We start from the raw sequence: 26,286 nt of genomic DNA, 5'->3' as shown, positions 1-26,286 counted from the left end.
TGCCTGCTGTAGTACTCTTCCAGAGCAGCCTCCCTGCGTGGCAGGGCAGCTTCACCCAGCATGGCACCCTCTCCGCCCGGCATGGCTTCCTTGGCCTGGCGTGGTGGTCTAAAGTGATGTCCCAGCCTCACGATCCTCAAGGTGAGATGCAGTGTAGTCTGGAGCCAGGGTTTGGTGCAACCTGGAGGTTAGGTGGAGGCATAGATGGGTTGGAGACCCATTGTTCCAGGTTTCTTTTTCTGCAATGCTGGACATTTTCTTTCTGTATTTTCCAAGATCTTGTAATTAGGTATCTTTGTACCTAAGATGGCGCTGTAGGAGGTAGCATATAAACTTGTCACTATACTCATTGAGTATATGTGACTAAAAAGCTAATGCATTCATTTATTAATTTATCAAATGGGAAGGATTCCGGTAACATGAAAGATGGATTGTGAGAGAATTATGTTACAATCGTCTCCAACACAATATGGTAGATGTTCACAGGCATTACTTGTTATCAAGTTACCCACTTGCCCATTTGGTATCTGAAGTGTTAGGCAGATCAAAGATGAGGAATTATGTGCCTAACTATGATATCAAAAAGAATGTTATTTCTAAAGACTAAGAGGCATGTACAGCAATTAGTGTTTGGACACTGAACGGCATGTTTTGATATTTGGTTAGGACTGCCTTCACAACCAGCCCTAATATCTCCCCTCTCTGCAACTTGTTAAGTTATTTTTTAACTGCTGTTACCTCAATCATGTGAATGAAATCAAATTTTTTACTTTCATTCCTTTTCTTGTTTTGCTTTTCATATTCTCCTGAGGTCATCTGGTTCCAGGTGAAGGAAATATTTGGACCTGAATTCCATTCTTTCACAAGTGCTGGAACACAGAAATAGAATTGCAAGGAAACCTTTTAATAAACTGAAATGAGAAACAATAACAGCTTTGTATCTAGCTTCCAGATGTTTGGTTTAGAAACATTTCATTATTTTCTGCTTTTTGAAGAAGGCATTGATTAGTTAAATGTAGCATTGGTAAATCATACAGAATTTGAAGTCCTTTGCACTTCATAGTGTCGCATTTGCTGTTGAAAAACATGACCTACTTTGATAAAATATGCATATTATCAATCAGTGCATATAGTAGAACCTGCTGGAATGTCTTGGAAGTTACATAAATAGATTTTAACTAGATCAACATATTGAATCAGGTAAACATTGTGCAAAAATGTTGCCCACCAGAAATTCTTTTGCTAATTCTGAGATAGCCACTGTCAGTTTCTACAAATATGTCTGTGTCAACTCATTGAAAGAGCCATACAATTCACCTTACTCCTGAGTTAGATTGCTTTCCTCTTCTATCGTGTTTGTTACTTTAACTGTTGAGCACACAGCCATCAATTACAAATAGCCAACCAGCTCTCTGTCTTTAATGAGGTCGTGTTATGCAATCCAACATGTACACTCAGTGAAAGCAACATTATGATTCTGTATGATTATATAATTATTGTAGATGGGTTCAAAAGTCACAGTAAGAACAAACACAGTGCTTCACAAATTGTAGAAAACAGTGAGTTACTCAAAAACAGTTCTACCAAATCCTTTGATCTCTATATTCTATGCATACTAATACCAAATTGCAATATATTTTAAAAAACAGTCAATTTCAGAAAATATGAAACCAAGAATATATATTTATATCTTCAATCTCTCTCATTAATTCAATAACTGTGATTTAAAAATTTGGCAGTTGGAATATAATGTGGAAGAGTGAGGTTTGAACTTTGGCAAGAAAAATAGAGGACAGGAGTATTATTAAAATGAAGAAAGTCTGCAGAAAGCAGCAGCACCTAAGAATTTGGGAGTCATAGAATCCCTTCAATGTGGAAGCAGGCCATTCAGTCCATCGAGTCCACACCAACCGTCTGAAGAGCATCTCACCCCATCCCCATAACCTTGCATTTCCCATGGCTAATCTACCTAACCTGCACATCCCTAGACACTATGGACAATTTAGGCGGAAGTGGTACCGCAGATGCTGGAGATTAGAGTCTAGATTAGAGTGGTGCTGGAAAAGCACATCAGGTCAGGCAGCATCTGAGGAGCAGGAAAATGGAAGTTTTGGGAAAAAGCCCTCTAGCATGACTAATCAACCTAACTTGCGCACCTTTGGACTGTGGGAGGAAGCCCACACAGACGTGGGAGACTATGCAAAATTCACACAGACAGCCATCTGAGGCTGGAATTGGACCCAGGTCTCCAGTACAGGGAGTCAGCAGTGCTAACCACTGGGTAAAAACAATGACTGCAGATGCTGGAAACCAGATTCTGGATTAGTGGTGCTGGAAGAACACGCTAACCACTGAGCCACTTGCCATCTCATGCAAGCTCTTGTGCATTAATCACAAAATTAAACTGGATACAAGTTCAGTGAGGAAGACAAAATGAATATGGCTCTTTATTTCAAAGAATGAGTGCTGGTGTAGAGGGATTGTCTTATGACGAAAGATTAAACAGGTTGAGATTCTACTAACTGGAGTTTAAAAAATGTGAGGTAATCTCATTGAGACATATAAGATTCTTAAGGGGCTTGACAGGGTAGATACTGAGAGGATGTTTCCCTTTATGGGATTGTCTAAGACCAGAAGACATAGATTCAGAATTAAAGGATGCCAATTTAAGGCTGAAATGAAGAGGAATTTCTTCTGTCAGAGGATTGTGAGTCTTAGGAACTCCTTGCCATTGACAACTGCGGGCAGACTCCTAGTGTATATTTAAGGCTGAGAAAGATAAATTCTTGATCAATTGGGAAACAAGGGTTATAGGGAAAGGACAGGAAACTGGATGCAAGGATTTGGGATCAGCCAAAATCCTATTGAATAGCAGCAAAGGCTTGCAGGACCAAATGGCCTCATCCGCTTCCTATTTCGCATAATCTTGTGGTCTTCTGGAATGGAAAATAATAATATGGACATCTTGCTGAAATTGACAAGACTCTCATCATACCACAGCAGGAGTACTGTGAACAGTTTATCCCCTTATCCAAGGAAAGACATGTTAGAATTTGAGGCAGTCCAGAGAACGCCGACTAGATTGATCTCAGATATGGAGGGATTTTCTTTTGATGATAAGTGAGGTAGGTTAGGCGTGTGCTTATTGGAGTTTAGAAGAATGAGAGGGGAACTTCATTAAAGCATTCAAAGTTCTCAGGGAGCTTGATACTAAAGGTGAAACCATGTTGCTGAAAATGGTTATCCATCATCTTTATATTCGTTAGTAATAGCAACTAACTAATATTATAATTTGAGAGAATAGTATTATCTCAACCACCCACACCCACAAGGGAGCCATATCCCTTGCTGTCCAAAGGGGAAGAACAGAAAAATAAAAGCGGAAATGCTTGCAAATAAACATTTTTGGTGCAGCTAAGATCCATTTTGAGACGTTCTGGACCAGTAATTGTCATTTGTACATTTTCCAGTTTTCCCTCTGGATCCCCAGCAAAAACATCCGTTGCCAGTGCACCAATCTGAAATCAAATGCCCAATTGTGATATTATGCGGGAAGCAGCTTTAATTATTTCAGAATAACATTTCTGCTCCCATCTGGGAGGAAACACTGGTCAAGACAATTGCTAGGTAATCTGATTGGCTGGCAGCTCTGTTATCTCAGCAGTGCTAGGTTCAAGCAGTAGCTGCAGCTGGGACTACATCCTGTCCCCACAAAGGAAGAGTAATGGAGAGAATGGACTTAAAAGTAAGTCTGCTATTTTGGGCAGGTATAGCTGGCAGACCCTAGCATGGGTTGGATTTGCGGAGACTGGATTTCATAGACTGGGGAGGATTTTAAGATGGATGTAGGGCTATTTGCTCTGAGGGGTACAAAGAAAACTCCAAGGGTTATATCCATTTTTGCCAGCCAGCAGCCAGTGCACTGAAAGTTGCCAGTCCACCTGCCTTGAATCTGCAGTCCTCTGTCACACATTAAGTAGAGGAACAAATGGAATATGGCCATTATTTGGTCATTGTAACAGGTCAGAGACAGGAAACAAAGATAAGGGGTCGATATGTAGATGGTAGGAAGGTCACCAGTTTTATTTTGCACGTAACCCTGTCCTTCAAATAAGCTGTAAAATCCATAATTCTGACCAGAAGAAGATCAAAAGATAAATTAATACCTCACACATAACATTTACCACCTGAGAATGTTTTTCTTAATTACCTTTATATTTAGAAATGTGTTGAGGATTAGGCTCCACTACCTCATTATGAATGAAAAAGCCTGGATGCTTGGACTGAATTTTGCCAAGTATTTCAAGGTCGATTTTACCTGAATGGAAAAATAGAAAACAACTGAATGTTTCATTCCTTTAAGTCATTATACATATGTTCATTAGGAATAAGATAAGTGCATACGTTTCACTTTTTCTTTTAAATTGTCATATTATTTTGACATTTCCCTTTTAAATTAATTTTCACTCAATGTTTTTTTTTGCAAAAACATGCGCATCCAGTTGTATTTTCATTGAATAATGCAATTAAATCACAAGTCCATAGCTTGATTTCACATAACCAAGTAAGAATAATATAATCAATTGGCTTGCTCATCTTAGATAGAAAAAATAATCATGGGAAATGTTGGGCATTTAATATTAAATGAGTAGAAGAGGTAGTTAAAGGTGATAAGGAATGGCCTACAATATATGCAGACTTCTTTCTCACACAAAAGTTCAAAAGGTCAACCTGAGTGATACTGGTAGGGAATAAACCAGAGCAGATGAGAGAGGTTAAAAAGTAATGACATACATCATTAATAATGGTCATAATTTATACTTTAGGAATATAATAAAAAAAGCATAAATATGGCAAAAAAGGTTAATTGACTTCAAAGCTGATTTTTCGAGGCTAAAAGAGTTTGAGGAAATAAGTTCAACAACTCTCTGGCAAACAACGATGTTGAACAACATTGAAAAATACTTTTAAGATGTTCAACAAGTGCTGGAAAATTCATTATGTTAAATGGAAAAACAAGCTGTACAATGCTGAGGCTCCATGGATGAATAATTATTTAAGAGAACAATTGAGAGCTCGGAACTGCATAGATAGCAAAGAATAATTCTAAAACAGAATGCTAAAAGATTAGGAGTAATGTAAAAAGGAATTATGAAAGCAAAGAACAATGAAATTAAATTGCCAGGCAACTTAAGACAAGATACTAAAATATTTTTATAGGTACATCAAAAATGGAGAAAAGCTATGATGAGAATATGATTATTAAGAAAGAGGATAATAGCACAAGTAAGAATAGAGATGGTAGATATAAAAAAATTCATAGGATTATTTACTAGAAAGGTGGAACAGTAAGTGGGACATTGAATGAACAAAGCAAAATAAGATATTGGAGATCCTTGGTTCTGTACTTCCATTTAGCTTTGTTTTTCTTTCAATTAAATTATGGGAGCCTTAAATCTCATTAGGTTTTGCATGTAAATTATTTTTAAGAAGGGATGCATAGAAAAATATACTCAAATTCAAAGAGGTTCAAGACACTGCTCTGGTGAGTTTGCATTCACACATTTTGAAAGAAACAAAGGAAAAATTAGCTGAGACATAACTACACATTTATAATCACACATTATAGAGATGCAATGTCAGACTAACAAAATTAAATGTAGTACCTGAATTTAGGAAGTTAAAGAGAACCTATCTTGGGAATTGTCGATCAGTCAACTAGCAACAGTATAAGAAAAATAATGAAATTCTTCCTAATGGAAAGAATAAAAGAACGTCTAGAAATCAGAAATGGATTCCAAAAGAGAAATCTTGTTTTGTAAATTTGATGATGATGTTTTGAGATTTTTGCTTTAATTCCTGGTAAAATATAGTATGGAAGGAAGTCATGTTATGATTTGCTTTAAATCCTGTTTGACAACATGCTTCTGTCGCTTAGTTACTATAAAAACAGTGAGTTCCAAACTAAGACTTACTGAGAGGAAAGCATAAAATGTTTGCATCATTAAAAAAACATAGCAAAAGCAATCAATTTAACTTTCAAAATCTGAGCCTTTGTTGGAAGGAAAGGAGAGAAAGAGAGAGATTGAGCAACGAATGCTGCAGCTAGTCTAATCAGCAGAGTGTATAAGGCAAAAGTGAGGACTGCAGATGCTGGAAACCAGAGTTTAGATTAGAGTGGTGCTGGAAAAGCACAGCAGGTCAGGCAGTATCCGAGGAGCAGGAAAACCGACGTTTCGGGCAAAAGCCCTTAATCAGGAATAGAGGCAAGGAGCCTGCAGGGAGGAGAGATAAATGGGGAGGGGGTGGGGGAGAAGGTAGCAAAGAGTACAATAGGTGAAAGGGGGTGGGGATGGAGGTGATAGGTCAGAGATGAGGGTGGGGTAAGGTAGCAAAGAGTACAATAGGTGAAAGGGGGTGGGGATGGAGGTGATAGGTCAGAGGGGAGGGTGGAGCAGATAGGTGGGAAGGAAGATTGGCAGGTAGGACAGGTCATGAGGACAGTGCTGAGCTGGAAAGTTGGAACTGGGGTAAGTTGGGGGGAGGAGAAATGAGGAAACTGGTGAAGTCCACATTGATGCCCTGGGGCTGATGTGTTGCGAGGCGGAAGATGAGGCATTCTTCCTCCAGGCGTCGGGTGGCGAGGGAGTAACGGTGGAGGAGGCCCAGCACCTGCATGTCCTCGGCAGAGTGGGAGGGGGAGTTGAAATTTTGGGCCATGGGGCGGTGGGGTTGATTGGTGCGGGTGTTCCGGAGATGTTCCCTGGAGCGGAGTGTATAAGGCTGTGACTTATCAGGCAAAAATATCTGGCCTCCTCCCTATCGGTAGGATGTTGTGAAACTTGAAAGGGTTCAGAAAAGATTTGCAAGGATGTTGCCAGGGTTGGAGGATTTGAGCTATAGGGAGAGGCTGAACAGGCTGGGGCTGTTTTCCCTGGAGCCTCGGAGGCTGAGGGGTGACATTACAGAGGTTTACAAAATTATGAGGGGCATGGATAGGATAAATAGACAAAGTCTTTTCCCTGGGGTCGGGGAGTCCAGAACTAGAGGACATAGGTTTAGGGTGAGAGGGGAAAGATATAAAAGAGACCTAAGTGGCAACGTTTTCATGCAGAGGGTAGTATGTGTATGGAATGAGCTGCCGGAGGATGTGGTGGAGGCTGGTACAATTACAATATTTAAGAGGCATTTGGATGGGTATATGAATAGGAAGTGCTTGGAGGGATATGGGCCAGGTGCTGGCAGGTGGGACTAGATTGGGTTGGGATATCTGGTCGGCATGGACGGGTTGGACTAAAGGGTCTGTTTCAATGCTGTACATCGCTATGACTCTATGACTCTGACTCTAAAAATATGAGAGGACACATAGTCTCTGGTCGAAGTGGTGAATTCTGTGGAAATGGAAGAAATCCAAAAGATTTGTTCTGCCATTGCCAAGCGAGGATATAATCAACTGAGTGGGTGTTAATGCTGGTCTTCAGTTTGTGACTCCTCCAAAAATTAGGAGAAGTGTCTTTGAGAGTCATTTAATGTCATGGCTTAGCAGACCAGAGATCAGCAAACTCAGTCGAAGCTGGCAATGATGTTACATCGGTTCTTGTAGAACCTATGATTCTGCACATAGCACATAGTGAAGTACAACTACAATGTGTGATTTATGGTCATGCTAAAAACTAAAAAAAGGAGATATCAATTCTATACTTTAGATTATCAGTTGCCTACTAAGTAGTGCTTAGACAATGTTTCCTTTAGTTATTTTGTTTCAGTGAAAATCTTGAAATGTGGAAACATGTCATTGAATATTTTCAATTATCATTGGAAATTCAAGATTTAAAGTAATTGGTCTCTATCTGCACGACTTTTAATTGTTTTGAGAATTGCATGAGAGGGTAGACAATGGTAATGCAGTTGATGTAATTTATTTAAATTTTCAAAAGGTAATTGATAAAATGCCCCATAGAAGACTGATTATTAAGGGCAGAGAATGTGGAGTTGGGGATACGTGGATTGCCTTAAAAGCAGAAAACGAAACAAGCAAGTAGAGGACAATTATTCAAAGTGGCAGAGTGTGGAAACTGCAGTTTCATAAGAACCAAAACACAGCTGACACCAAACTGAAGAAAATAATCAACACCAATAAGGAATGCACTAAGTAGCATATGACAAATAATAAACATGCAGCATAGGCAAACAAAATTCAACACTGATAAATGTGAGTTAACACATGATGGTAGTGAGATATTTTAGTCTATGGAAGTTTGACATCTTCATGAGGAAGAGGAACAAAAGGATTTTGCAGTAATAATACATAAATCATTAAAATTTGCACTACAGTTTATCAAGTCCATTAAAAAAAAGAAAAACCAAACAGTAGACTTGTATTTCGAGGAATATAATTGAAAAGTAGAGAAATTATGCAAAGCTTATATCAAAATTTGTTTATGTCATGGATGAGGTACTTTGGGCAATTCTAATCACCAAATTATTATAACGGTACCAACACCCAGGAGAAAGTGCAGAAAGGATTTATAAGGATGAAATGTGAAAATATATTCGTATACATTAAAAAAAGATGAGATTCCCTACAGTATGGAAACAGGCCCTTCAACCCAAGCCAACCCTCCAAAGAGTAATCCACTCAGACCCATTTCCCTCTGACTAATGTGCCTAACACTCTGGGCAATTGAACATAGCCAATTCACCTGACCCACATATCTTTGGACTGTGGGAGGAAACCCACACAGACACAGGGAGAACATGCTAACTCCACACAGACAGTCACCCAAGGCTGGAATCAAACCTGAGACCCTGGTGCTGTGAGGCAGCAGTGCTAACCACTGAGCCACCGTGCCACCCCATGGTGGGTATTATTTTGTTTTTCTTTTGAAAACAGGATGAGGAATGAACTAAAGATGATCTTTAAGAATATGAAAGATTTTGATATAACGGATGCAGAGAGAATGCCTCCCTTATAAATATAAATCATCAATATAAGGCAGTTCCTAAGAAATCCAATACGGAATTCAGAGTCAACATCTTTATCCAATGACTGGTAAGATTGTGGAACCAAATCCTTCTGCTTATTGAATAATTTGGTCCTTCACTAACTTGCAGTGATGTTCTTGAACATGGAAACTGCTGAGTAGATGTGAACTATCTCTTTCGTGCAGCCAGAAAGTTGGAGACTTACCCTGGACAAAGGGAGATGACTGTAGTTGTTAACAGTTGATCACTGGGGTATCCCCTAAAGGGAAGATTCAGAATTGTCCTAGGCCCAGTCTTCTTCAGTTATTTCATCAATGATGTTTCTCCACATCAAGTAGGGGAATGTTTTGCTGATGATTGGACAATGTTCATCACTATTCACTACTCCTCAGTCACGAAAGCAGTCTGTGTCCATTAGTAAGACCTGAACAACATCCAGGTTTGGACTGATAAATGGCAAATGATATTCACACCATATACTTTTGCAGATGTTTCCTCACCAGTCTGGGCTGTTTCAGGCAAGAGGTTCTCAAAAGTCAGTGGGGGTACTGAACCTTTTAATGAACCTTTGAGAGCATCCTTGTATTATCTTCTCTTCCCTCATTATAAATGCTTACGTGCTAGATTTGTACATGTGGTGAGCTTATTTTGGAAATCTTGTTTCAGGAATGCAAATGATATGGCCCATCTTTTGCAAACTTATTGATAGTAAATAGTGCTTTGATATTGGCCTAAGAGAGGATCCCAGCACTGGAGAAATCACCTTGCTGTTAGATGTGCCAGGTTTTGAGGAAACATCACTGCTGACATTTCTCTAAGGATTTATGGTTAAGGATTTATCTGCTGTGCACTGTGATGTCAATGAAACGTACAAAAAAAAATACTGTTCTGTAGACCACAAACTTCATGGCAAGTATGAGGACTTTGTCATTCTCTCATATGTTTCCTTAAATGTGTCAATTGTAGATCAGGTACCAGGAAATCCTCAACAGCAGAAGAGAGTGTCATTCTACCATATTCCAGGCAGACACAAGATAAACAGATGTTTCTGTAGCTAGAGGTACAAACGCATAAATTTGCTTCACCAAGTAGGTAGTGTCATTGCGTGAACTAAAGGCTGGGTTCCATGTCACATTGATGAGTATTGGTATGGGGTGGTAGCTGATGTGACTTGATATGCTAATAATCTGCCATGGTCACACGGTGATACATGAGTTAGCTTCTCTAGCATAAGAATGAGATACAGGTCACATTGTACTGCAGCATTCGATTAATTTTTATTTTAGCATCTAATATCTACATATGTATATTACAGTCTCAAGCATTGGTGTGCCTCAGCTCAAGCTAAGCAATTCGAATGTATTGCAGTACCCCTATCACAGCATATCATGCTGCAAGAGGATAGAGCTCAGCAAGATGGAAACTGAGAGCTTTGTAACTATTAGGTCACACACCACAATATAGTTATAATATCATGAGCATGTCACTAAAAGGTATATCACATATCTGGTGCAAGGTGTAACAGACCAGGGGCAGGAACGTTGGTGAAATTTTAGCAGCTATGGCTAATTAATAAGCTGCCACCAGAATGGACTTTCAATTGAAGAGAATAGCCAGCCTCCCAGACATACCAGGACAACCAGAGGGTCATCGGTTGCACTGGCCAAGGTGGCCTTTGCTAAAGCTGCAGAAATAAAAGGAACCTTCAAACCGAGGTAAACATTTTTTATGTATGGCTTTGGGACCAGGACAATAGTTAGGTCTCAGCAATCAGAGATGCAGTATTCAGCAGCAGCAAAATAGTCTACTGGGGTAGTTATTGCTGCTTTAAGTTTCTCTGTGCCCTGGAGTGGACATAAAGGACCAGGCTGTCTATTAAGCAGACTGGAAAGTTGCCAGAGTTAATTTGGTAGGCTCCACATGTGAGGAAGTACTGGCATCATCAAAAATGGACACTTATTTGGTGTAATTGGCCTCCTGGCAGACATCCACAGGAAGGGGTTTACTGCCACTGAAAACACCTCATATTGCTGGAAAAACATGGAGCTCCCTCATGACGCTTTGCGTCACCAGTCCACGAAGCCTCCCGTCTCCTGATTTTCCACCAAGGACTCATAAAATCCAGCTCAGAATTCCTGAGGTGATTGCTTGACCTAGAAGCCTAATGTTGATGGGTGGTCAATGAGAAAATGAAGGTTAAACTTAACCCAGCTGCTGTTATTCTGCTGCTGTAACTTCACAGGAACTACCTTCCAGATCGGCCTCAGCAGTCAGCCTTGTAGCCACTAAACACCTTCAGATGACAAACATGAGCATCTTCATCTCAAAAGATAAACAAGAGATCTCTACTGGAGGAGCTTTGGACCCGCTGTCTGAGGAAGGATGTACTGGTCCTGGGGTGTATTCAGAGGAGATTCACAAAAATAGTCCCAGGAATGAACTGCTTAACATATGAGGAATGTTTGAGGGCTCTGGGTCTATACTCAATGGAGTTCAGGAGGCTGAGGGGGATCTAATTGAAACTTACAGAATACTGAATGGTCTGGACAGAGTGGATGTTCTCATTGTTTGGAGAGACTAGGACCCAAGGGCACAGCCTTAGAGTAAAGGAAAGACCCTTTTGAACAGAGATAAGGAGAAAGGTTTTTGGCCAGAAAGTGGTGAACCTGTGGAATTCACTGCCACAGAAGGCTGTGGAGGTCAGGTCATTGAGTATATATAAGGTGGAGATCAAAAGGTTCTTGATTGTTAAGGCGATCAAGGTTTACAGGGAGAAAGTGGCAGAATGGGGTTGAGAAACTTATCAGCCATAACTGAATGGTGGAGCAGACCCGATGAACTGAATGGCCTAATTTCTGCTCCTATGCCTTATGGTCTCATGAGGATTGTGTATCTTATGCTGCACATAAGTTCCAAGACAGTGCAGTTTCAGAGCTGAAGGTTTATTACCTCCTTCAACTGCAGCTCTTCCATCACCCTTGAGTTATATTTCATACACACCTCTGCAACAGATGGGACTTGAACCCAGGCCTGCTGTTCCAGAAGTAAGGACTTTACCACAAGACAAAAGTGAGGACTGCAGATTCTGGAGATTAGAGTCAAAAGTGTGGTGCTGGAAAAGCACAGCAGGTCAGGCAGCATCCAAGGAACAGGAGAATCGATATTTCGGGCAAATTCATTCAGGCCTAGTGAAGGGCTTTTGCCTGCTCCTCGGATGCTGCCTGACCTGCTGTGCTTTTCCAGCATCACACTTTCGACTCTTTACCACAAAAGCCCTTCCATCTCATTTAAAGGGCCTGTGAGAGATAAAAGACTATTATTGATATAGGAAATGTATGTACATTTTATATGGTGGATATTGTGACACTTTGTTTAGTGGTTACATCTATTCAGTAGGAGTGAATGATATGTGGCAACTGAAACAGGACACAACCAACTGGAGACCCCTAAATCTATCCCACTATGAATGAGAATTTCGGATGAACCTTTGCCCATAGAATCAGGTTTTGTACCAAATTGTACAGAAAGAGGTTTTGTAGAAGTATGAAGCTGATAGGACTATTTCATTTATTGTGTATTTACAGCAATTTCTGTTTAGAATTCAAAATTGAGTTCACCTTGCTTGTCACCTCTGTGCAATCTTTATTCAGCATGTTGTGGGTAATGTTTACTATTTTATATTAAGTCACAGTTTTATTTACAAGCTTTTGATGATCATGGAAGTTGTAATTAGCATGACCAAAATTAGACATCAGCTTGAAATTACTGGGGAGCAATACTTTTTTTTCCAATATGGCAACAATATGATACAAGAGAAATCCAAGTGTGTAATATTTTCTTATTAACTACATAATATAGAACATCCATTAGTACTCCACACTTAAACCATTTTCTTAAGTTTCAGTGGTAAATTTGTATTTGATTAAATATCCTGTAGGAATATAAAATGTATGTATCATGAATACAATGCTTCACGGCATGGTGGCACAGTGGCACAGTGGTTAGCACTGCTGCCTCACAGCGCCTGAGACCCGGGTTCAATTCCCGCCTCAGGCGACTGACTGTGTGGAGTTTGCACATTCTCCCTGTGTCTGCGTGGGTTTCCTCCGGGTGCTCCAGTTTCTTCCCACAGTCCAAAGATGTGCAGGTCAGGTGAATTGGCCATGCTAAAATGCCCATAGTGTTAGGTAAGGGGTAAATGTAGGGGTATGGGTGGGTTGCGCTTTGGCGGGTCGGTGTGGACATGTTGGGCCGAAGGGCCTGTTTCCACACTGTAATGTCATCTATGTAATCTAATCTAATCATGAGAAGCAGAATAATGGCAAATTGTAAGACATACCTGAACCACTTCCCACTCCCAGGACATTAAGACTGGAGCCTCCTTTTTTCCCAATGCTGTAAGAGAAGAAAGGTTTTAATATGAAATGTCATGAAGCAACTCAAAGGCATTTGTAACATCACTAATTTAGAACTATCTAAAACTTTACATGCAGAAGTTTGGAATTTAATTTCATTTTATTTGCAAAATACATTTCATTTTAATTTTATCTGCAAATCAGCCATTATGAAAAAATGAATAAAGAATATAAAGGCCTAGATTTGCAGTAGTAATGAAGGTAAACCTCCTTGCAGTTAAATGCAGAATCATGAGTTTCAATGCTTGACCAAAGGCTGGCTGCTGAGTCACCTCTAGAATTTATTAGAAATGATTGAGCAGGATCTTTCAGAAGACAATGTTTGCTACCCTATCATCTGAGGTAACAGTTGGTAATCCATAAACCCTCTCTATTCCACCCCCACACCCCCCACTCCCCCAATTAAATCATATGAACCCTGGAACTATTTACTGCTCTGCGGAGTGTTGATTGGCTGGAGACAGAACAGCCACCCTCAGGTGGGTAGAGGTGCCACCTCAGCATAGTGGCAGCAGGAACCAGAGTTGGGACTAATTATAAAAAATCCACTGACTGTACGTCCTGGAGCCTATAGAAAACTAAGGTAGAAGGATTCTCATTGCTGGGAAGGAGGTAGAGCCCAGGTGGAGGACCAAGTGTAGACTGTTGCTTCAGGAGTTGGATAAACTCATGAGCCAAGGAGCAGGATGACATGCCAACTGGCATGTGCAGTGCAGCAGAAGCAGGCTAAGTGGAGGATGCATGCGTAGTTATCTGTAAACTCGAAGTTCTAGTCAGTGCTGTTCAATAAATTTGAATGAACTTTTCAAGTGAACTAAATCTATGCTATGTAATCTGTTAGTTTACCAAAAAACACAAGGAAACACAATGGGAAAGGGAAGGGCCAGGATGGGAGGGAGTTCACTGGGGCAGGCAGACCGTGGGAATGAGAGGGGTGCCCGATGTGAAGAGGGAACCCTTGGGAGTGATGGCCCCTTCATTCCATCCATAGATAGTCAACTTAATAATGTACAAATAATCAATATCCTGAACCCTTCACTGTCTTCCAGACATAATCTGTCATTCAGGTGGGTGTAGACCAAGTCATTAGACTCAATGGTTTGGAGAATGGATCCTGACAGAAAAGGGGACTGCACGTGCTGTGTAATCTAAATTAAACAATGGACAGATGTTGTGACCATATGTGGTAACTGGCAATGTTCATGTGATAACCAAGTTACCCTTTGTGTTTAAAGAAACTGCTTTCCAAGAGTCAATCAGTCCGATCAGAAAGATGTATTAATAACTCCAAGATCCCACAGCTCCCTTTTTTCTCTCTAGGCATTGTGCAAGCTCTGCCTAATCTGACCAGTCAAAAAGCACACAGTGTCTTTAATGTAAATCAAGTGATCCATGAGAGGAAAATTGAGTCCTGCAGCAGCGCGTCTTACCTTGGTGCAGCTAAGTGTCTGGCAGAGCAGACTGGAGGCTTGGAGCAGAGTGGGACTGCTTTTGAACTGGAGCCTGGCATGGGTGGTCAGACCACATACTCACTGAGCTGCTGCAATGTAATATCGATTTGAAATTCTTTACTGGACTGTAATATCAATCCTTTAACCATGGTATAACTATCTTACTTCTAATTTATTTCTAGACACTAAGTAATGCTACTATTTTCCTTTTATTGCTCTTTTGTATCCAAAATTTGTACTTATGTACGTGTACTTAAGATAGTGCTGTTAGAGGCAGCCATTGTAAAAACTTTTCACTGTATTGGAGTACACGTGACAATAAAGGATATTCCATTCAATTCTAATTGTGCTGGGGAAACAATAGGAGGTTTATTGCATTGTTGCAAGTATTTACAGATGACATGGATCTCATCCACTGAGCAAAAGCGATTGTTAGGAGCACACTAGACTCAGATCTGTCACCTACTAACTTGTAATTTACTCTGCCCAAGACCATGCAACATTATCACAGTGAGTGGTGCTTACTGCAGTCAATCATGTGTTAATCACTTCAGAAACTTTCAGACCTATACACATGACTGGATACAATAAATACTACTTATTTTTCTTTTGAAACATAAAAGAAAATCTGTCTGTGTGCCTTTTACAATCACAAGACTTAAACAGTTAAACACTCACTGAATTGGTGTTATGTTAAACAATAACACATTGCCGTCAATCGAGAGGTGGATGGAGAGTGGAACTATTCTAGTCTCTTCTCCTGGGTACAACAATAAAGTAATTCTTGAGTGAACATCCCTCCTTTTGTCTTTGCTCTTGTGCTGCCAGTTTCTAGTCTTTATCTTGTTCCTCTTCCTTCAGCCACAACATCAGAGCAGTCATCAAATTCAATGATGTTTTGGTAATATTTTTCCAGGTGGTCCTGATCAAAATCCCAGTATTGACGCAGCCAAATATCTTTACTTTCAGCAATACTAGGCAACACAAAACTATTTAAGCAGCATCCTGATGGTGTTAGTTGGTGTACAATTAATGCTCTATATACTAAAGCTTTTAGAAGTTGTACTTTGAGGTCAAATTCTGCTTGATAGAGAAAACCTCTGAATGCTCTGCTAGGTTTAAGTGCATTATATAAATTTGAGTAGTAGTTGTTATATGAATGCTGCAGTCTTTAGGTACTGTGTTTTGACAAGATGCTAAAACCAAGGAATGACTTGCCCTCTCACAAAATGCAATTGTCTAAATAAAAGCAACAGTTTATACTGTGTTTTGGACAATATTGAGCTCTCAAACATTATCAAAATCAAGGTTGAGTATAAATTGGTCAGCATTGCGGACCTATAGCTCTGCTCAGCAAAGATTAAGAGAACCATTGGGATTGCAAACAGTCAGCACATTTAAGCAATGATCCCAATAAACCCAGAATTGAAGAAAGAGTGAGGGTTTGTTACTAGCTCAATGGGCACCATTGCAGATCAATTGTAGGGAAGTTAAGGAAGTAGTCTCCTTAATTTACCACAGTAGGAACAGGAATTAGATCTTTGATGTTGACATTATTCTGTACTATGCCAGCCAATTTACCAAACTGACTCCCATTAGATGTCACTTTTTTGGTCATCCCAGGCAATAACTTAGATGGCTATCAATAAAAGACAACTTGAGTAGTTCTGTACTACCAAATAAAAAACAATATTAGAAAAAGAAACATCACGCTATATAGCCTACAAAAGCAGGACATTCTTGCACCCAGTTCCACACACAATGTTGTGTTCTGTGCGAAAGTCAAAAACCTTGAGTGTTTCTCATGCCACTTACTCTACTGTTTTTAGGGCATGTCAAAGTAGGATGTTCAAGGATCAAACTTTGAAAGCCAGCAGGTTCTGACCAACTGCATCATAATAGCTGCAAAAATCCACTGTCAACTCAACAGTGATCCTAATCATGAGTTCAATGACATGCAAACAAATAGTTACACAAGAAATGTAACTCAAGTTGTACACAACGTTCTGTCAGTTTGGTTAAGAGGAGAAAAAGCCGATAAATGTCAAAGAATGAAATACCAAAGTTGAAGACAGAAAGTGGTACATGTCAGAGAGTCATAGGAACTTAAAGATTTTATATTTACTTTTATTTTAAAATTATGTAATTACAGACTTTCAATTAATTGATTTAAACCTTACAAAAGGTTAAAACAAAATGATAGCTGGATATCAATTGTCTGATGAGACAATCAATTTCTCACATTTTCCTCAACAGGCATTTTTCCACATTAGTATTTCTGTGTTAATTGTAATAAGGTTTGCTCATTGGAATATGAATTCCCTGACTGGGGCAGTTAGTCTGGTCCAATCTGGAAGCTTTGGCCAGCATAGAATAAGAGTGAGTGTCAAGGATACTGAGACTCTGGTACCTGACTCTGAATGAGGCAATATTAAAGTCAAGGACTTTTCATGTGTAAATAACGGGTGATTTGTTGACAGGACATTGGCCTCTGTGATGCTTTTTCACTTTCTGCTCCTGTTTTCTTCAGACTTTTACTGAGGAAAAGCACTGAAGCTTGAGCAACAAATAATTTGGTCTTTACAGGCGTTGATTGCATGAGATCTATGAAAAAATAATAACAGAACAATTATGCCTTAAATGGTAGCAATTTAGATGAGTGTAGGGGGATGGGGGCATTATACTTGAGCCAATACACTTAAGAGATGTTAAATTTACAGAAGACTTGAATAGGCCATGGTTTTAGTATCACATTAAATTTTCTTCATTTCAAATCAAAAAAGACCAAATACTTCAAAACATACGCTAAAGCTTTCAAGCACCTTTGTGTTGGTTGGGAATGTGTCTTTTTCAAACATTTTCTGTCTCTCTCTCAGCCATGTTTCTGTATTAGCCATGATATCTCAGTCTCAAGCTCCTATCAATGCCCTGCCTTACCTGCTGGGCTTCTCGCATTGAAATAAATGCAGTTTAATTCATCAGTCTTACTTTGGTTTCTATCATGCTCTTGTTTGGCTTGTCTATCTAATTTGCTCCCTTTAACCACTGTACCAGCATCAGCCTTCTCTCTGTTGTCACCACTGCTTTGGAAAGTCCTCTCCTCCTCCTAGTTTAAAGCCTCCCAAGTAGCACAAGCAAATTTCCCCACCAGGATATTGTCCCTCTCGAGTTCAGATGCAACCCTGTCTAATTTCCTATATTCTCTCTGTAGAAACTCAACTGTGTGGAATTTGCACGTTCTCCCCGTGTCTGCGTGGGTTTCCTCTGGGTGCTCCGGTTTCCTCCCACAGTCACAAAGATGTGCAGGTCAGGTGAATTGGCCATGCTAAATTGCCCATAGTGTTAGGTAAGGAGTAAATGTAGGGGTATTGGTGGGTTGCGGGTCGGTGTGGACTTGTTGGGCCTTAGGGCCTGTTTCCACACTGTAATGTAATCTAATCTAATCTAATCTCTTCCTCCACTTTTGTCGTTTTCCCCAATGTGTACACCAAACTCTGCTCACTCTCCCCTTCAAGAATTTGCTGCAGCCATTCAGAGACATCCTTTAGCTGGCACCAGGGAGGCATCCAACCCTGCCCCCGTCTGACCCCTAAACCCCATCCGCCCCTGGCCTCAGCATCTGCCCACCCCCATGTAAGCACCACCTCCCCCATCCGCCCCCCTAACCCTGCAGCCCGTCCGCCCCCCTTCCCTGCAACCCCCCCCCTCCCTCCCCCAATTCCGACCCTCCCCCTCCGTGTCCACCTCTGGGGCAGACAGACTGGACACCAACAGTAAGACTGCTGCTGTCTTTGGGTGATGAGTCTCTAAATAACACACACACACACACACACGTTTTTACTGCAACATTTTGTCAAGTTCCACCTTTGTCCTGTACAGGACAATGTTGGAGAGATTATCTGGGGAAGCAGAGTTTCGGGTAAAACCCTGTGTAGAAATCCAGGGAAAGTGTGGGAGAGACTGAGAGAGAGTGAGTGGGCCGTCAGTCATTTGGAGACATTGCATGGGCTCCCATCGATGTCCAGGACTGTTCTCAGCAGCATTTCAGTAAACCAAGTTCGTTTTTAATCATTGTAAACAAAAGGCGCGATCAGTGTTGAAACACCTCTTTGATGTAATGTTCCTATTGGGACTTTGAGATCTTCAGATAACTGATATTCGGATAATTGAGGTGATGTCATGCTCACAGCCACAGAAATGACTATTTTAATGGAGTTTGGAATTTTCATTTTGCTCAATGAATTAAAAATAATCATAATTTGATGCAGTGTACATGTGTAATTGTATTAATTAAATACAAGGCAGACATTTTGTTGATGTAAAATTTATACTAATGTTCTCCTCAATTGTTCTTCTTTCACAAGTTTTAACAGGAGTGAAGTATTAGGTATGCATAAAATATTAGCTAATAGCACACTGATGCAATCGTTTAACTTAGTAGGGATTTCTCATGCAACATATATGTTAAAAGATCTAAATATTAATGATCTTAGAAAGGGTGAAGTGAACCTAATAATTGAATACTTCCCTCTTCACTACCTGCAGCTGCAACCCTTGAAGGTCCACATTCTTACTGACAATGATAATGCCAAGGTTTCTTTTTCTGCTACCTGATTTAGGGAGAAGCAACCTTGTAGCGTGGAACCATCAGATGTTTTTGGCTCAGTACAACAGCTTTTTTTCCCAGAATTTGGTGTGGACTGCATTTTGGAGAAGAAATGCATGAGCTCTTCATGTTGAGTTTTTTATCTTGATTTGATTTCTTATTGTCACATGTACCAAGATATTGTGAAAAATTATTGTTTTACATGCTATCCAGACAAATCATACCTCACATGTACACAACATAATACATCAGAATACAGAATATAGTGTTACAGCTACAGACAAGGTGCAGAAGAAATGTCTGTAAAAAAGGCATTGTAACCTGAATTTATAATTTGATATACGAAATCTATGAACTCAAACAAGAATGTTACTATTACAACCAATGCGTAAATTAAAGAAAAATAAATGTACATATCAGTTTTGAATAATAGCTCAATTTTTTTTTGATTGTTCAGTTTTTAAGAGAAAGTTAAACATGGTTTACCTGGCTATTACATCTGGAAGGTTCTCGTCAATGAACTTTTGCATGCACTCATGTTCAGTGGAGCGTTCCAAGAAGAGTTTAAATGACTTATAATATTGATTAAAGTCTAAGCTGAGGGGTTTCATAGATGACTCCATCTTTGAATTTGATAGTTACAGAAAGTTGACTGTGGATTGGCGATCTGTGCAGAAACAGGAGATGGACATTGCCTGGATTTGACTGGACTTTAACCAAACAACATTTAAATATTTCAAATATTAACTCCCAAATATGCTCTGGTCGATTAACTTCCTCAATCTTGGCCTCCTGCCTTTGCCTTCATGAAAACAAATTGTACACTCTTTCCACTAAATTCACTGAACTCTTGTACACCATAAATTTCCCTGAATGTCAACTCTCCAAACTATATTCAAGCCATCCCTTTGAACATAACTTTTAACTGCTTTGATACTCCTGCATATCAGTCACAGCTAAGGCCACGTCTGGCAATTCTTTTGTCCACCATATTCCTATTCCATATCCTAACTCTACTACCTTCTGTTTCAACCATGAGAAAGAAATATCTCCCAATTTCCCACCATTTCTACAACATAACTCAAAATTTCCTATCTTCTAATTTCAATTCTGCGGAAGAGTCACACTGGATTTAAAATATTTTCTCTGGTTATCTTTCCTCTGAGTTTTTCTAGCATTCTTTTTGTTTGTTTCAGATTTCTGGCATTTACAGTTTTTTTTTTACCCTTTTTGAGGATTTGCCATTCTGCTTGAAGAAATTTTCCTGAATCAATTTCAGTTGTCCTCTTATTTCATGGACAAAACCCAATAAATTAATTTTGGAATTTCTTGTAGCAAATAGGGAAAATTAGAATCCTTTATTGTTATTCTTCAGATATTCATGACAATATGCTTTATTCATGCTTTGAAGAATCTGATGGTACCCTTTTCATTGTTTATTCATGAGGTATGGGCATTTCTATCTAGGCCAGAATGTATGCCTATCCTGAGGTGGCCTTGAGAAGGTGGTGAAGAGGTGGTTCTTGAACTGCTGCAGTCCATTTTATGTAGGTATACCCAAAATGTTATTAGCTATTGAAATCCAGCATTTTGACCCAGAGAAACTGAATGAATATTGATATATTTCCAATTCTAGATGGTGAGTGTCTTGAAGGGGTACTGGCAAGTGGTAGTGTTCCCATGTATCTGATGCCCTTGTCCTTTTAGGTGGTAATGGTCATGGGTTTGCTGCCGAAAAAGCATTAGTGCATTTTTGGAGTGCATTTATAAATAGTACATCCTGCTGCTACTAAGCCTAAGTCATAGAGGAAATGACTGTTTGTAGATTTGGCGTCAAAGCTCAGTGGACATTGTAAAGGCTAGGAACCCTTACAGCATACTGGTACATAGAACATTACAATGCAGTACAGCCTCTTTGGCTCTTGATGCTGTGCCAACCTGCAAAAACAATCTAAAACCCTTCTAACCTACACTATTCTATTATCATCCATATGTTTATCCAATGACCATTGAAATGCCCTCAAAGTTGGTGAGTCTACTACTGTTGCAGGCAGGGCATTCCACACCCTTACTGATCTCTGAGTAAAGACCTCCTCTCCCTACCAGGCAACATTCTGGTAAATCTCCTCTACACCCTTTCCAAAGCTTCCACATCCTTCCTATAATGCAGCGACCAGAGAATATGCAATACTCCCAAGTGCGGCCGAACCAGAGTTTTGTACAGTTGCAACATGACCTCATGGCTTCAAATGCAATCTCTCTAACAATAAAAGCTAACACACCATCAGCCTTCTTAACAACCCTATCAACCTGGGTGGCAACTTTCAGGGATCTATGTACTTGGACACCAAGATCTCTCTACTCATCCACACTACTAAGAATCTTACCATGAGCTCAGTACTCTGTATTCCTGTTAGTCCTCCAAAAGTGAAACACCTCACATTTTTCTGCATTAAACTAAATTTGCCACCTCTTAGCCTAGCTCTGCAGCTTGTCTATGTTTCTGTGTAACCTACGACATCCTTTGGCACTTTCTACAACTCCACCAACCTGAGTGTCATCCGCAAATTTACTAACCCATCCTTCTATGCCCTCTTCCAGGTCCTTTATAAAATTGACAATCGGCACTGGCCCCAAAACAGATCCTTACAGTACGCCACTAACAACTAAACTCCAGGATGAACACTTCCCATCAACCACCACCCTCTGTCTTCTTTCAGCTCGCCAATTTCTGATCCAAACTGCTAAATCACCCTCAATCCCATGCCTCTGTATTTTCTGTAATAGCCTACCATGGGGAACCTTATCAAATGCTTTACTGAAATCCATATACACCACTGCTTTACCGTCATCCACCTGTTAACTGATATGGTTAATTGATATGTTAATTGGTAATTGATATCAGATGAGGTTTCTCAATTTGTTATGGCTTCAGATAGGGGACCCAAACAGCTAAGTGTTTATTGATGATGAGTGGTTGACTTCAGTTGTTTGATATCCAAACTTCTGTTGATATCCTGGAAAACTTTAAAAATAAAGTTATGACCTTTATCAGATTCTCCTTCAAATGGTAGATCTCAGCAAATGAAAAAAAACAGAGATATTTTATCATGAGCTACCTGAATTTCAATTATACTCAAAGAGAGGGTGGCACAGTAGTTAGCACTGCTGCCTCACAGCACCAGTATCCCAGGTTCAATTCTAGCCTTTGGCAACTGTCTGTGTGGTGTTGGCACATTCTGCGTGGGTTTTCTCTGGGTGTTCCGGTTTCCTTCCACAATCCAAAGATGTGCAGGTCAGGTGAATTGGCCATGCTAAATTTCCCGCAGTGTTAGGGAATTGGGTCTGGGTGGCTTACTCTTCAGAGGGTCGGTGTGGACTGGTTGGGCCGAAGGCCTGTTTCCACACTGTAGGTAATCTAATTGAATAACATTTAGTGTGGGGTTATCACATTTATAATTGTAAAGACATACTGATGTCCTTGTTTATTTTCACCAATGGTCCTAAACTGTTCAAAAACTGTTGCAGCTATTAGAGATGTTGGTTTGATTTCATATTGATGATTTCTGAAAAGTTAACAGATAATAGGATTGTGTAATTTAATTATATGTGTATAATGTATGATAGATATCAGTCTTCAGCCAATTGAATTCACTCCAGATGATATCAAGGAACAGTTAGATGGACTGGATTGTGCAAAGGCTATGGGCCCTGACAACCTTCCGGTAATTGATATGAGTCAGACATCAGGTGAGGTTCCTCAATTTGTTATAGTTTCAGGTAATCTACCACAAATTGTTAAATTCCCAGATTGGGAGGGATGAACTTGCTCCCATTCTTTAGTCGGGGCTTCAATGCAAATTCAGAGTCTTGGACATGGTCACCAAGCTGCTTAAAGCATTCAGGATCTTCTCCTTGTAAGGGATCAGAAGCTGAATGTCAGGCAGCCTGCCACCTGACTTGACACTTGCTACACTATTATGGACTGTCGTCCTGTTGAAATGAGATAGACAGATAGGTATTAAGGAAAATCAAAGCAGGTGGCACAGCTATTATTTTTGGTGCAGGTAAATTTCTACAGTGCACCTTGTAGATAGTGCTTCTGCTGAATGTCAGTGGTGGAGGGAACGAATGCTTGTGGATGTTGTGCCAGTCAAGTTAGCTTCTTTGTCCTAGATGGTGTTAAGTTTCTTGAATGTTGTTGGAATTGCACCCATCCAGGTAACTGGGGAGTACCGTCACATTCCTTACTTGTGCCTTGTGAATGGTAGACAGGCTTTGTGAAGTCAGAAGGGGAGTTATTTATCACAGCATTCCTAGCTTCTGACCTGATCTTGTAGTCACTGGTGTTTATGTGGCAAGTCCAGTTGAGTTTCTGGTCAATGGTAAGCCTCAAGACCATTCATAGTGGGGATTCAGTGATGGGAACAACATTGAATGTCAAGCGGCAGTGGTTAGAGATGGTCATTGCCTGGCATTTGTATGGTATGAATGTTACTTGCCACTTGTCAACCCAAACCTGGATATCGTCCAGATCTTGTTGTATTTAAACATGGACTACTCATGGGAGTGCTGAACATTGTACAATCATCGGCGAACATCCTCACTTCTGACTTTATGATGAAGGGAAGGTCATTGGTGATGCAGCTGAAGATGGTTTACTACCTTCCAACATTGCTGTACCTTCCCTCAGGCTGCATTGACCCAGATAGTAACCTCGGATCAGACTGACATGGCCTGGTGCTGTGGTCTCCACAGCCAGTCCTGAGGAAAGAGGATATTCTTCCTCCACAACACCTCATCCAACAAGACCTCATCCCAGTGCACAAAGTGGGGCACCATTTTTCTCTTCTCTGCCATGTCTGGAGTATAAGTTAGGAACCATGCATGGCAGCCCCAGATTTACAGTGCTTGTCTGTGTGCAAAATGACCTTTCGGAGATGGCACAGATACTGGTCTATTCCAACAGTGTGGAGCTATTGCTTATTTGTTGCGTGCTAAAACAGGACTAGAATCAAATGACAGGGTACATAAGGGTGGGGTAGATTGTTAACAAGGCAGGTTTGGTAAGATGCAGTAAGTAAACACACTGAGCCTTGGATAGATAAACATGCCATGAAACAGAATGAAACTAACACAAAGCCAATAAAATATGTAATTCAGCCCTCACACACAGATAGTGCCCCAGATGAGTGTACAGTCAGCTAGCAGCATGATTTGTTATTGGATGCATCCTCCAATCAGGGAAGTGAGAAAACTACATGAGGTTAACACGCTCTCTAGCTCAACAAGTCCTCATGCTGGTAAATCACAAGCCTCCCCACCTTAAAAGAGCTACAGACCAATGTTTAGCCCTTAAAGTTTAAAAAGAAGAAACAAAAACCAAAAGCCTTATATTGTTTTCTGTCATGTTGCTTTTGGACATGCTATAATTCACATATCAACTCACAATGATCGTTAAATAGTCACACTACTGTTTTAATAGCCCATATTTGAATAATGTGAAAGTGAGTACGGCAGATGCTGGAGTCAAGATTAGAATGGTGCTGGAAAAGTACAGCAGGTCAGGCACCATCCGAGGAGCAGGAAAATCAATGTTTTGGGAAAAAGCCCTTAATCAGGAATGAGGCTGGGAGCCTTGGGAGTGGAGAGATAAATGGGCAGGGGGTGAGGCTTGGAGAAAGGTAGCTGAGATTGCAATGGGTGGATGGAGGCGAGGGTAAAAGTGATAGGTCGGAGGAGAGGATCGAGCGAATAGGTGGGATGGAAGATTGACAGGTGGGACAGGTCATGAGGACGGTGCTGAGTTGGAAAGTTACCCAGGCCATTGTTCTGAACTTTTTATTTCTGTACTTTCTCATGTACATGTGACAATAAAGCTAATTCAGTTCAATTCAGTTCAATTCATTATTATGATGATCAAGTTGGAGTTGCAGTTTTAAAGATGAAGTTTCCATTCAGATGAATTTGAAATGTGAGTGCTCAAGGTTTGGAAACTAATTATGATGTTCTGGCTTCTGGACCACACCAAAGTAATCATGTTTAGTGAGTCAGGTGATCAGGGTTTTTAAATAAAGTATCATGGCATCATGTGTAGGTTTGCACATTGCAATAGCTATGATAGGCACGACATCCTGCACACAAAATTGTTGCCATCTAATTCCTACCAAAAACAAAACTTCAGAAGCACTATCAAGTCACTTTATATGACAAAAGATCTAGCAAGGAGCATTTTATTTTAAAATGTCTTTATGGTGTTACCTATTCTTTACATAGGCATGCCGAGGGAATAAAATCATTATATGGTTTCCATTACTCTTCTTTTTAGAGTTAAATACTGTTACAAATACAAAGGTTACAGGATTGTTATGTTTTTGGACTTGCTCTTTAAATAATAGTAAAATGGAGGATTTGAAGGGGTCAATTCCAAATTCTGCCCAACAACAGATTTGGGAAACTTGCTTGTTTAAGGTTGAAGTTGGAGGGGACAAGTTCTCTTACTGGATAGAAGGTGCAAGATATTCAGACTCATAATTGATGACCAGAGTAGCTCTGCTGAAGGTAGATCAACATTTAGTCGCAAGGTCTGACAAATATTATTAGGAATGTCAGATTTTGTAAATGGTTGTACTTTATACTCTCAATGTAATTTCAAGATAGAATAATATTAGGTTTCTAGGTGATAGTTAATTAGCATTTCTATCTAAATACAGGACCCATATACCTCATGCTGCCACGGACATGGGCTTTGAGACAGAAGAAAAAAATCTTCAGATGATGTCATAATAGTATCACATTTTTCTAAGATGTGAACCTAAGAGAAATACAG

At 40.0% G+C, this 26,286-nt stretch overlaps 1 protein-coding gene across 2 annotated transcripts in view; it reads right to left on the bottom strand.

The window, feature by feature from the left end:
• Nucleotides 1-20,157, bottom strand: part of hnmt (histamine N-methyltransferase) — a 32,947-nt gene extending 12,790 nt beyond the window's left edge. Inside the window, exons 1-5 of one of the 2 annotated variants that reach the window (XM_043694071.2) lie at nt 19,944-20,081; nt 14,831-14,940; nt 13,325-13,380; nt 4,211-4,318; nt 739-869 (exon numbers count right to left, since the gene is read on the bottom strand). In XM_043694071.2, the coding sequence (XP_043550006.1) occupies nt 739-869; nt 4,211-4,318; nt 13,325-13,380; nt 14,831-14,910 (375 nt within the window). In that variant the 5' untranslated portion in view covers nt 14,911-14,940; nt 19,944-20,081. Of the gene's footprint in view, nt 1-738; nt 870-4,210; nt 4,319-13,324; nt 13,381-14,830; nt 14,941-19,943 lie in introns of both variants that reach the window. The other variant, XM_043694070.2, reaches the window with a different exon arrangement.
• Nucleotides 20,158-26,286: the final 6,129 nt, after the last annotated feature.

Source organism: Chiloscyllium plagiosum, unplaced genomic scaffold (assembly GCF_037043375.1).
Source record: "Chiloscyllium plagiosum isolate Xiang-an unplaced genomic scaffold, Cpla_swu_hap1 HiC_scaffold_7, whole genome shotgun sequence".
NCBI lineage: Eukaryota > Metazoa > Chordata > Chondrichthyes > Orectolobiformes > Hemiscylliidae > Chiloscyllium > Chiloscyllium plagiosum.
Note: the sequence above shows the minus strand (reverse complement) of the source record. Positions and strands in the feature narration are given on the sequence as shown.